The 14,370-nt window shown below is 31.2% G+C and overlaps 1 protein-coding gene across 6 annotated transcripts in view; it reads right to left on the bottom strand.

The window, feature by feature from the left end:
• Positions 1–14,370, bottom strand: part of l(3)mbt (lethal (3) malignant brain tumor) — an 89,036-nt gene that overhangs the window by 51,289 nt on the left and 23,377 nt on the right. For 2 of the 6 annotated variants that reach the window (XM_085821221.1, XM_085821222.1), the window contains exons 3-6: positions 13,275–13,475; positions 10,802–11,131; positions 1,691–1,788; positions 212–916 (exon numbers count right to left, since the gene is read on the bottom strand). In XM_085821221.1, the coding sequence (XP_085677347.1) occupies positions 212–916; positions 1,691–1,788; positions 10,802–11,075 (1,077 nt within the window). In that variant the 5' untranslated portion in view covers positions 11,076–11,131; positions 13,275–13,475. Of the gene's footprint in view, positions 1–211; positions 917–1,690; positions 1,789–10,801; positions 11,132–13,274; positions 13,490–13,510; positions 13,807–14,370 lie in introns of those variants that run through there. The other 4 variants (XM_035365314.2, XM_035365327.2, XM_085821224.1 and 1 more) reach the window with 3 other exon arrangements.

Here is a 14,370-nt window from a genome sequence, read left to right as displayed (position 1 = left end):
CTTTGACAATGTAATTTTACATCTTCAGAGAATTTTATAGGTTATATACAAAAGCAATTTATTAAAAAACACACCCTTAATTTTGGTTTTTAAAATTATTACACACAAGTATATATCACTCTGTCAGCATAATGCAGAATAATTTATAATAAGAAAACATTAAAAAAGTATCCATGAAACATACAAAAAGCACATGCATGCAATTATTTACCTTCATGTTACTACCAGGTAATGTTGCGATACCATCTTTCCACTCCATTGCTTGTATAGGATCAAAATCTGGATTCTTAGGATCACATTTTGGATCAACATCGGGTTCTTTCGGAGGAGCAGGGGTGATGGCTATAGCAGCAGGAGCAATAGCTGCAGGCTGTACGGCCACAGGAAATGAAGGAGGATTAGCAGCAATATTCACAGATTTCACATATGTTGCAGGGATTATCGTTTTGTTGTTAGCAGATAAAGGTGGTTTTACATTCGGCTGAATCATTGTTGACAAAACCTGTGTTTGAGACACCGGATTTAGAGTCATAGCTGAATTTGCAGGTAGAGAGACTAGAGGAGCTGTTGAGGTCATGATTACAGGTGTAACAGTGACTATACTACTGTTCAATGAAATTCCAGACATAGTTGTTATGACAGATGCTGTTGAAGAGCCAATTAAAGGACTATTGGCACTGGCAATGACAAGCTGACCTTTCGAAGCTATAATGCTTGTAGGTATCAATGGAGAAATGTGAGGTGTTTGTCGTGGTTTGGCAGATAAAATTGGATTGACATTAGTAGCTGTTCTGGATAAAGTAGGTAATGTCATAATTCCTGATGAAGGTATTTTTTCGGTAGTGAAATGTTGAGCTATCATATGAACAGGAGCTGAGAGTAATGGTGCAGTGAGAACATTCGTTGCTGATGTAAGCTACACAAACAAATAAAACAAAAAATTAAAACATAAAAGATTAGCACAATCCAAACAAATTTAACTATGATACAAAACAAATATAAGTCTAAATACATAATGAAAATAATGACTTTGTTTGCAAATATATTATAAAGAAAGAAGCGAAAAAATCAACAAAAACAAAAATTTAACTTTGCTTTTTATATTTTTTAAAAGAACAGAAAATTATAAATTTTTAAATATAAAAATACACTGAGTTTCTAATTCATGCAAGCATATCTGTAAAAGTGTGTAACAACACTTTAGTAAAATTTACTCCTCTACAGAAACTTTAACTTCCAAAAACAATTATAAAAGAAATTTTACAGAGTGGTACCATAACACCAGACATGCTGTATTATGAAAACTAAACAAAGTTTTCAATCTGGTGATTTCCATGAGTGCAGCTCGTTGTTCCTATCATTTTGTGTGTTGATAACTTACTGTTCCATCATTATGATTAATTTTTAATTACAGGGCTCGCTCTGCCTCATAGTCTTACTTTTTAAACTACAAGTTTCACATCCCAGTACTCACACAGCTGCTTTCTCTAACACAAATTAAGTAAATGTTTAATAAAAGTCAAAGATTGCATTAACCAGAATATAAAGAGATTTGGAATGTATAAAGTAAATTTTTAACAACAAGAAATTAGTAATATATAGACGAGAAAGGTATTCAATCAAAACATACAATTAAGAATTTAGCCTGATTTTTAAGTAAAACTACAGGAATTTAAAAACATGTAATTACTTGTTTCCCAGCCGTCATTCCTGGCATGCCTGAAACAGTAACAATAATAGGCTTTTGACTAGTTGTTGTCACTGGGTCATTTTTGAAGTCTCTTGAAACTGTAAAATAAAATATTTCTCAGATTATTTAAAAGAATTTCATCTTAATCTTTAAAAGATTATTTATGAATCATTTTTCTTTTATTAATTCATACAATTTGTTTAATATAGTTTTTCCTTCGTAAAATGGAAAATGCTTATAGTTGAATACGTGCATATAAATTATTGTATGTATTATTGAAAAATAAAGCGTACCAAAAAGTTCTCTTTGGAAATATATTTTATAATGCCCAGACATATATTATTTTTTAAATTTCACCACATATTTTTTATAAGAAGCAATCTGAAGTATCAAGAATCTAAAAATTATACATTATACAAACATAACTTTTAAAAATGTGTTATTAAAAATTTCTTTCAGCTAGTTATCACGGATTTATACTTAAGTAGCACAAATTTTCAGTGAACTAACTGAAAATGTATACAGTGAAACCTTGAGATACGAGCACCTCTATATACGAGAAAAGTATGAGCGAAAAATTAGTCTCTAAATATGGGCACTGACTCGAGTAACGAACAAATGAGTCAGGTTGTTGGTATGCTGGCACCATTTGCCTATTCGGCTCGACTCGGGAAAAACCCTCGTCGGATCACTCAGTGTTCTTTGATCTATGTGTTTGTGCACTCGTGAGTCAATTGTTCATTACATATAACGTGAAAATAATTATTTCACGATTCCTCCCAAGAAGACTGAGCCTCAGGTAGTGCTGCAAAGAAAGGCCACTGAAATTAAAAAAGAAATCATAGATAAGCATAAGGGTGACAAAGACTTCTGGCCTTTCGACATCGACGTTCTGCACTATTCTGAAGAAGCAGAAAAAGAAATTAAGAAACTTTATGTAGCCAAAGGAGGTACCGTTACTTCCAAGCACTGTCCAAAACTCTGGAAGATGTTGAGAAGCTGTTGTGGTGTGGATTAACAAGAAGCAGTGAAAAGGTCAGTGTCTGAAGCTATTTTATAAAGGTAAATTATGGTTATATTTTTACCAGTGTTATTTATTAGAAAAATTTATTTTTGTGTTGATATTTTTGGGGGTGTGGAATGGATTTCCATTATTTTCAATGGGGAAGTTTGTTTCTAGATACGAGAAATTCGCTATACGAGCTCAATGCTGGAACGAATTTAACTCATATTTCGAAGTTCCACCGTATTGTGTTTAAAGGTGATGGGCAAAATCTCTATCATGTAGAAGAACCATTATTATATCAAATTCATGATATCATGTAGAAGAACCATTATTATACCCAATTCATGATATCATGTAGAAGAACCATTATTATACCACATTCATGATAAATATGAACACTTTAGCCTTGTACAAAATGTCCAGGCACTGGTCTAAGACACGCTCATAAAATTCAGAAAGGGGGCTGTATGGATTTCAATAATCTTGAACGAACATGTTACACAACATACTCTGCCGCTGTTCCTATTATTTATTAAGCTGCAAAGTCTATTATTTATTGCAATTTAAGCACACAAAATACAAAAGTTTAAAATTATATATTACATCTTAGAAAAATTATAATTTATTATTATTACTAATTTTGAATTATCAAAAAATAAGTCATACTGACAAATAATGCTATTAAACTTCTCAATGACAATTACCATGAAATTTTAAATGAGTATAAATATACTCTTTAAAATTTCACGGTAATTGTCAGAAACAGAGTCATTATGTATATGAATAAAACAATTAGGTGTGATGTGTGAAATTGCAAACACGGGGAAACATAATGCATCCAGGAAGTTTGAAGCATTCTATCATCAATTTCATGTTATATGTCTTATAAAACTTGACGCACATATGCTCGGAAATACAAGCTAATTTGTGCTCTATCTATCAATTATTGTTACAGCTATAACAATAGGTTGCACTTTATTCTGTACTGCTTCATATGTGGGGACAACTGTTGGTAAGGATTACCTTTAACAGGATAAACATTTGTCAGTGCACATAACACAGTAACTGCATCTATCTAGAAATCGTTAAAAACTGATAAATTCAGCTGATCCATTACAAATAGAGCAACTCAGTATATCAATTAGACATTAAAAAAAAATTATACAAATAACAAAGCATAAGAAAGATATTTATAAGCTCTCTACTAACACAGCAGAGAAAATAGTACAGCTTTGGTTAAATGCTCTTTGAAACATCTAAATTTGATAAATGAATGGGACAAAGCTAGAATCATCAATAAACGCCGGCACAAAAGCCACCTTACAATTAGACAGAAATGTTATAAGTCACCACAAGACCATGCTGGAATAAAAAAACTTTCTTTTAATCTGCCATATACTTAGATGTTTATTCTCATTAACACAGCAATTCTATGTGAAAAAACATTGAAGGAAATTACAAGAAAAAAAAGGGAGAAACTTGATCAAGCTGTTATCTAGATTGAGTTTGCCAGAAGTCATTGTGCTACATGCAATGTGTCACACAGGCTCTGAATTCAATAAGGAAATCTACCACAAATACACTCACGACTGTGAATAACTATACCAGAGCACAGGCACAATGGCATCACAGAGACAACCTCAGCCTCAATCTTAAGAGTGCCTTTGATATCATGGGGTCGCCAGCTATTAAATATGCACTGGAACAAGCAAGATGCCTAGCAAATATACATCAAGCTTTAACAGTTACCTCTTGGAACTGCAAGCAGATCATCATGCATAACAATGGCATCATACAATGAATACAGACATGATGATGCCCAGAGGATCATGTGCTAGTCCAATTTTATATGAATATGACCTTCATAATCGAAGGAAAATCTAGAAACGAGTTGAAGATATATGGAACTCAAAAACCTCACAGCAGTTCTATGATCTCTGCAGTGCCTTGAAATTAACCATCTCAGAAGACAAATCTAAGGTCCTTATAATTCAAAAAAAAAAAAAAAAAAAAAAAAAAAAAAAAAAGGAAGTCAAGAACATTATTAATCTAGGAATCACCACCAACAATAGCAGGATTAAAACCATGAAAGAATTAAAATAACTAGGCCTTACACAGGATCAATGATTAACTTGAATTCCCCACACTAAGGAACTTAAGCAATGTACTAGCCACTTTGCGCAAAACCTCCGACCAGTTTCAAGGAAACAATTGGTGACTAGGTTTGCACATTCAGAAGACTTGTCATTTTAACTCAATTGTCATAGAAAGGATGGTTACATATACTGATGTCTGGGCTCAACAAATGCTTAAACATCTTCTCAGCATCCAGAGCCTATTTATGCTAAAACTCCCAAAGACATTTTGCATAACAGCAACTGCATCAGTTAATGTCCTGGCAGATCTAACACCACTGCATATATTCATGTTGGGCAAGAAGCAGTAATCCAATTAGTATTTCATCTTTGCACTCCCACAAGCTTCTTCAATGAGTGGCATTATCTAAACAATTATCTAACACCATGTATTATTATGATGTTAGATATGCATTATCTAACATCATGTAGCCTGCAGCAACAGTACATGTTCACCTGGCACTTTTAAAGGGCAGGTGTAAAAATACATCTACACCATCGTAACATCCACAGCAATACTACTCCGACTACATACTTGGATGGTTCATATATGAAAGCCAAAGTTGGCAGTGTACTAGTTCTTCAGCATGGAAAAGAAACCTTACACCTATGGAAACAGTGACTAAGCAATAACAAAGTGGTGTTTCAGGCAGAAGCAGTAGATATTTCCAAAACCATCCAAGTAAATCACTCAGTAAAAGATACAGGGCATTACACCATGTAATACTTCTATCCATACTCAGACATCACTACACATCCCCAAAACAGAATCAGAATTTTACAAGCTGAGATGTGAATATGTGTTCATAACTGAAACGACTATTTCACTGTGCCTACAAAATTCCAAGACCTCATTCTTTATTAAAATTCCACAAAAAAAATCAATATAAATTTCCAAGGAGCACTTTTATTTATTTATTTAGTATATATGTCAGTAATTTTTCTCTTTTCCAGGCTAATGATTTCATCAAATATACAACATTTTTTTTTTTTTTAAGTATAAAAGGATAACATGTATCTAATACAAATTATACAGTACAAAGTCCGAACTTTTTCGGACTTTGGCGATTCCGAATTTGGGATTTTTCCGGATATTAAATCATCAGTTTAAATCTAGTAAGATGGCATGAAGAAATTCAAAATTAAAAATATTAAATCGTGATTTACGAAATAATGAAGTATTTATGACCGAAATTTACAAAAAAAAAAGGCTTTATATTTACTTGTTTACATTAATACATTTTTTTATTTGTTTACATTTAAACATTTTTTTCAATGTAAATTGTTTAAGTTGCTTTGTTTTTTGTGCTATCTCTTTAATTCTGTAGACAGACATAATCTCTTGTTCAGTTACATTGTTGAAGTCCGGTAACTGCTGTTTGGAGAATTCTGACTAACATGTCAATCGAAATTTTCTCCTTTCATTTACTTCTCTGTCACTTTCTTCACTATCGGTAGCGGTATTTTCTGGATCTAGAACCATACTACCGATTTCACCATTCATTAATTGATTGATGATCGAGAGGCATTGTTATCACGATAAAAAACTTCTTTTATATCATCTTTATTTATTACCGCTTCTTCACATTTCTTTACAAAATCTGTTAATTGGAAAATTTCACCTTTGTTTTGCGATATCCGAAAACGTTTAGAATTATCGCCTATCATCATCAAATTTAGCTACCCTTCACTATACATATTTCGCTATGCATTCTGAGCTTGACTAACGACAAGCTGTTCCATTAAATTTTATCTTGCTTCTATCGGGCGATAAGACAATTGAGCCTAAATTGTATTAGTTATTTATGTCTATTTCTTGCACATGCTTAAGGCTTATCAGAGTTCTGAATAAATATATACATAAGCCATTGAGGGTCGGTGCTAGATACCTTACCGCCTGATGCAGTCTTTGTGGGTCTTAAATTCTGCGACTTGGTGCGACCATATGCACTGGTTCTGAGTTTATGTGAATAACAAATCAGTTATTCTTTATTCAAATAGCCCTAAATGTAATCTTTGGGTCTATGAGTATCGTCAACAAAATCAATTTTTAGGAAAGAAATTTTTGGTAAATTTTTCCTCGTCAACATTTTTTAGCACATTTAACTTAAATCTGCAATCATCACCAAGCGTAATGTCAACATAAATTTATTATTCAATTACTAACATAGAAAAATTGTTTAGGCATCGCTACATGAGTCATTACTCAAGTTATCATGTTTTGATAAACATATGGTGATGAAAGGAAGGTATAATAAATAATGATTCGCCAGGTTGGTATCAGATCAATGATGTATCTATGTGGAATGTTTCAGTTTGAGATCTGTGCCAAGCAGATACGCAGCAACGGAGCCAAATTACTGATCGCATAAATTTATGCTAAAATGACTGTTTCTTCAATAACAAGGTATTTTATTTAGTGTCGAAGTGAAATTAAGAATCGGAGCTCTCCAGATGTTTTATTATGCGCAGAGAGGGAAATTAAATGCGCGCGCGTAATGCTTACGAGAAAAAATGTCGGTGGTTTTGAGATCCGGATTTTATATCATTCCGGATAACGGACGTCAGGATTTTGGACTTTGTACTGTATACATAATTTAAGAAATGAATAATCAAACTGATTGTGAAATTTGTAAATGAGTTGTCTCATCTTTATCTAAGGGGGGATTTAAAAAATTTTAGAACTTACAAATCACAGATTGGATTGGATTGTATTATTGATAGATGAGTCAACTCGTAAGTAATAAAAGGAAAAATATAGCAAACTCTGTCTAAAACAAAGTTACACACTAGTATTCGTTAATACTAGTATTCGTGATTTTATTGCTCGAATAGCTCTTTTTTTTAAATCAGTTTCTCCGCGATTCTAAAACTATCACTTGCCAGTTTGCAGGATGTGTGCCATATAAAATGAAATTCATTATCCTGATCATAATATTATAGTACCTGATTATTATATTATAGAAATAAGTAACTGAAATGACTTAAAAATCAAAGTAATACCAGATTTCTAAGCAATTTAATAGAATAGAAGAAAGAAATAGTAAGAAGATAGCCTTTTATTAACAATCAGAATCTCATGAAGTGAAATAAGTTGAATAAATCAGAACGGAATATTAACTCAAAAGCATTAAAGCAAGAAACAATGAATAAATAATAAACCACCAAATCCTGAGTTAATACAATAATATTAACAATTGAAACATGAGAAAGTACCTAATAATGAATATGAATAAATTAACTGAAAAATAACTGAGAATTAATTTTTTAAAAAAATGAAGATTTCAACCATGAAAAATTTGCAATCCAATAAAGGAAATTTTCGTCAAAATTCATAAGCACACATGGCAAAGAATCATAACAAGGAATTGCAATAAAATTCATGACCTATGGAACTTTCGGAAACCAATTTTGTGATGACGTCAGTGATAATGTGAATTTATGAACCTATGCCATCATCTGTTACTTTTTGCAACTGTTAAATTCTTCTCTTGCTACTTGAGATCAAAAATTTCTGCCAATGCTGAATAAAATACAATGCTACATCAACAAATATGAACAGCTGTCCCAATTCAAAAGATTAAGTATTTAAGTTTGTAGAAATACAATGAAAAATAAATAACATGGAATAGCTTCACTCTTTTTCCTATTTTCAAATTACATGCTGATTAAAATAACAATCTTTATTATTATTAATATATATCAAATGTACAAAACATTTTGTTTATTAAAATGATTTAATAAATTAGAAAGTACTGTTAAATAAAAATACACTTCACATATTTTTATTAGATTCTGCAAGTTTCAATCAGTTTCTACCACTGACAAGGTAAAAACCTACTTTTTGTCAGCAGAAAGCCACCTCTGGTTTTGAAAACAGAATTAAATAGCTTTTGCAAAGTTCAAAGTAAACTCTATAAATAGGATATTTAATTATATATGGTACTTTTCGTTTTGCCGGCGCAGGCGATAAAGTCACCAATACTGGTACAACTGGGGCCCAATGTTACCAGCGACGCCTCATTTTCAAGACAAGTAGCAGCCGTTACTTATCAGATTGATTGTTTCTTTCAATAATGGCATACAATTACATAGAAGTTTTACCAGATAGTTTAATTTTATGGCCTAAGGCCATTCGTGGTAATTAAGTCAATTATGATGCAATCACACTCTTACCCGAAGGCGAAAATATATAAAAGGCAAAGTTAAGGATTAAATTCATCCATTCTAATGAGAATGCACTAGCGAAGTAAAGTACTGAGGTTTTACATAATTTTTTAGTAAGCTGTTCGTACAAATTGAAATAATTCTTGCATTTAAACTTGTATTCCAAATTAAGATTTAACTTGAAATTCATGTAGATAATTACTGAGAGAATTAGATTTTTGTAGCGTAGTCTACGTTCGATGAGATCACCTCGAGTCACGTGATAGGAACCGGCGAATCAGGATGTTGAACCATGAAAGCTTAGTAAGTTCTTAAATTAATTTTTTTTTTACAAATTTATTTATTTATTAGCTTCTTATATAATTTTAAACGATATTAAAATGTTTATGCCTTCAAAATAAAAAAATCTAGAACTAACATTTGTTAACATTTTTTATGTGTATACTGCATGTGGTCGCCAATAAAGTCTGCTTGGCGAGATTGCGCTGGCGAAATAGAAAAGTACCTTATATATTTATGTTTACCCTGAAATTAAAACTGGCATTATCAAAATTAAAATAAGCATTTTTGCCCATCCATAGGCACTGAAGTATTCTAGGAGGCATTACTGGCCCGTGGGACAATATGAAACATATAAACATGGTAAAAAATTGTGGTTACTTAATTTTTGTTGGTCATCAATGACTTCAGCTCACAGTCTAGTTACAAGCGAACATTTACAATTACGGACATGAAAAATTTAAAACAGAATAGATACTGTGCATATTTAGGAAGAAAAGAATTGCTTAATCTCGCAACCACAGAAGGGTTAAATACTTTGGTAAAAATACATTTCAGGGTACCCCTTGGCGGAAGTTGGCGATTTTTTGGCACTATTTCTGTTTACGTCCAAAGCACTCCCCAGTAAAATAGCGTCCAAAACATAATTAAAACAAAAAATATTAATCTCAATAAACTGCATTTTAAATCAAACAAGGAAAGATTGGAAATACATGTTATGTAATATACGCAATATAAAAAGGAAATATCGACTTATTTAAAAATTTGTTTCTTCAGTATGGGAGACACACAGAATTCATTAACAGAATCAAAAAATAAATAAATAAAATTATCTAAACTCGAATCTGTATACTGCCGTCACCACATAAATTCACAAAAGTAAAAATGAAAAATATTCTCTGCACTGCTCGACTGTCGATAGCGTTTCTTTCGAAAACCCTTTACCCCACATACTTTCCATGGCGATGATATGAGCTCCAGTTTCCAAATCCTTAAATCTCACTGCGTAATTTACTGAGGTGAACGAAGTCATTTAAATTTTCCTTTATACACCAGTCAATCAATGTTTTCTTTCCCAATCGTTCTAAAGTGTACAGAAACTTCAGGTTAATCATACCACCAGCACGTATTTTACAGTGTAAAGCACAAAATAAGCAATGTACTTTCTAGCCAACATCCAACACATATATGAGCCCTTACAAATATTTTCTCATCATTCAAATTCACCACAATCACCAAACTAACCAACACTTTCGAAAGAAAACTGTAAATATTCACTTGATTATACACATAATATAGACTTGCATCTTTCAATCAAATCAAATCATGCTAATCAACCATTCACACAAGTTGATCCAAATTGCAGGCAGGGTCATTCTTTCATTCCAAGGGGCCATAACTTACGAACTATTAATTAAAATAAATAATTAAAAGAAGTAACGATATGATTATTCGGTACCAATTCATTGCCCTACACAGAATAGACAAAAAATTAATACAAATATGCTTGCTTATTTATCATACCTGCTAATGCAGCAACAGGAGGAACTGCAATTTTTGGTACAGCACTTGAGGTAGCTGAGTGAATTTCCCCATTGCTTATTGTTAAATTATACACAGTTTCAGATGACACTGTAGTAGAAGCAATTGTCACTTGTGGATTCACAACTGAAGCTTGGACTACAGCTGGCATATTTATTTTGGCAACAGTTTCACGAAGTGATATTAAAGGCAGTTGTGGTGATAAGCATGAAATTGTAGTAGTTGCAACAGATGATGATGGAAGAGTAACAGCCATAGCACCTAAGTGCTAAAGTGAACGATATACATTAATTACCCATGTTAACTGGCTGCCTACAATAAAAAAACACTACTGTTAACAGATGATAATTAATTATTATTTATAAATAAATAGCATAACTCATAATAAAGTAACTAAGCATAATAAAAACAGGTACTTCCTAATTATCCACTCCCCTATAGAAAATCATCAACTTACTGATGACTGAAAACTGGAAAAAATCGCTTGTTAGATTGCGTAATCCTGTGTCCCACCAAAGAAACATTTAAAACCTTTAGCTGGTTGGAGCTGTAAAGCTCATAGATACTTTTCATAATTCTCAAGCAAACTAAGGCTTTCTTTTTTATCAGCAATACTGTTCACATTCCCATAATTTGTTACAATCAAAAATAAAATGCACTTAGGAGGAGGCTGATCAGCAGAATGACAGTTAAATATGAAGCATGTAAAAACCCACATGGATTAAACAATTTGTAATACATAAATGCATGGCTTGGCTATTTGCCTATGGAATCTACAAAAGAAGCCAAAAACATAATTATTCTACTGAATATCGAAAGGAGAAATATGGATAACCAGAAAGTATTTAAAAATATATCAAATATTGATTGATGTCATAAAAGCAATCCTTCTTTTCACTGCAAATAATATTTATTTCACACTAGTTTATAACAAAAACACATTTAAGTTAAAATATATCAAATATTTAACATATACTACATTATTCTTGTAGCATTCTTTTATTAAAAGCATATTTTAATTATTTTCTTCAAAGGTATGCAAATGCTGCACATTAAAGAGAATATAATACCAACACTCAAAATTCTTGGAGTTGTTATTTTTCTTTTCTGCAGTATCTTCAAGTTAACCTTCAGCGATATGCACTAAATTTTACGACAAAAACACATGCACATCATTCTTTTAAAACTTATACACAACCAAACCCTCTCTTACACTGCATTTCTTCATGATGTTTGGTATCTTTATTCAGTTTTATGGCTTATTTCAAAATTTAGTTGGGTTATTTTTATTGTTATTATCTGTTTCCTGCATATGTTAAACTATAAAAATACATGACTTAATCACAAAAGAAAACTACTTTCAGGGTAAATATTTAATATAAATGACTTATGTAATATATCAAATGCCTGTATTCAATATATTCCTTATGGCATTTTATTATTTGTTTACCTAGCAGCATCAATCAAAGTTCAGATATATAGAAATTAATAATATACTGCATTAATTTAATAATATACTGTATTAATAATATACAGAAATTAATAATATTTCAATTTATGCAGGAGAGATTTAAAAAAACACAAATGTTAATATATGTTCATTGTACATACACATACATTTGATTTACTGACAGACGTAAGTAAGCTTAGACGAATATTTTTATTTTAAAATCCCTTTCAGCTCATGTAGAAAGACACTTAACAAAATGATACTAATATAAATAACTGTAATATAAATTATCATATGTATATAAGTAATAATGATATAAAATGAAATATAAATATAAAATGTTTCATAGAAAATTTTTCTTATTCAAGCAAACAGTATAGCTAAAGGTAAATCAGATAAATCATTTACACATGACCTGAACAATTATATATCAGAAGTAAAAACATACAGAAATTTTGAAAAAGCTGTTACAAAATCATTTTTTGAGCAAAACATAAAAATTGTGATAGAAACAAACTCATAAACATAATTTAACTCATAAAATTAAAAATGGGAGAGAAAGGATTTTCCATTTCCTATTTTTCTATGAAATAACATTTTTTAAAGCATTTTGTTCTGTTAAAAACACACTTTTAAAAAATGTTATTTAACAACTCAAACAAAAATCATATTTTTTAATTAAGTATATTTTTGAAAATTAATGATTATTTTATTAAAAATAACGTAAGTAACAGGAAAAAAAATTAAACTTCTAAAAAGTATGTGAAAACTGACAACAGCTTAAAACTAATTTGTCTCATAATGCAAGCACACAAACACAAAAAAAAAAAGATGCGCGACAAAGTCTATTATGAAATATTGAAACTCAACACCAAAATATAACCACAAAAACTAGGCGATTGTTCCACAGCATGGGAAAAAAAAAAAACAGAATGTGACAATTTGGGTTATAATAAGATTTAAAAAATTACTTATTAAAACTTTTTTAATAAAAATGAAACTCACTGAATAAATGTGAACATTAACACACGTTAATGTGAACATGGTAACGCACATTTCAGGCAATTATTCCATCCTTCGCTCAGATGCACTTACGAATAGCGCAGATCTACACAGATCACGTGGTCTCTTTCGCTTATTCGGGAAGGACAACTCCATCCATTAAGATCAACGAATTATTAAAACTGCTGTCAAGAGATACCCGTTCTAAATGAAAAAAAAAAAAATCTACTTTAACTTACCACTAGTACATACGTACTTTAAGTGTTCTATGTTGTCTAATCAGAATTTAAATTAAAAGCTGCAACCACTAACGGAACCGAAAGTTCATAAGTCAGAAATATTTTATAAACCTCATTACGATTATGTCAAACTTTTCTTCCTCAGTTTAATACATGTAATAATAAATGTTTACGTCCTTCTTTCAAAATTAAGCAATTTCCAAGAACTCCAGCGTTTTTAACTTCGGAAAAAAAATTGTTGAGATACACGGCATCCGCCATTTTATTACCCGCAAAAACGAACCTAAGTGGGAAAATCTATTCAACAGCAAAGAAGTGAGCTGTGCGCCGGCTCCCTTCGATCAACCGGCGTCAACCCCTTCCACGCATCTGATTGGTTCAGTTATTTCAGAGCCACCAAAAAAAATAAGAGCGAGAAACAATGTTCATGTCGTCGGATTATAGCAACCACAAAATACGCCAACCGTACACTTTTCGACTGCATGGTATACATTAAATTTTACCCATCCGAATTAAATTATAATTTAAAGAGCGCTTTTATATGAAACAAATTTATCTGAATAGAAATGAAAGAAACCAGTTCAAACAAAGAATTTCATCCATTTAAAAAATTATTTGCATCTCTATAGCAGTTTATGCTTGTTTCAAATGAAAGCAGAAACTATAAAAAGGTGCTTTTCCAGTAAAGTTATATAAATTACATTACACACTTTTTTTTCATTTTATTCTTTACAAAATCATCTCCAGGCCAAAAATAGGATTTTAGCCATTTAATAAATTGTTTATTGACTAACTTTAATCCAAAGTCAATTATTTTAATTACCTCAATATTAAAAAAAACTAATTTTTTATGAAATGGT

Source organism: Stegodyphus dumicola, chromosome 7 (genome assembly GCF_044657685.1).
Source record: "Stegodyphus dumicola isolate Sdum_Otavi_A_Nest chromosome 7, ASM4465768v1".
NCBI lineage: Eukaryota > Metazoa > Arthropoda > Arachnida > Araneae > Eresidae > Stegodyphus > Stegodyphus dumicola.
Note: the sequence above shows the minus strand (reverse complement) of the source record. Positions and strands in the feature narration are given on the sequence as shown.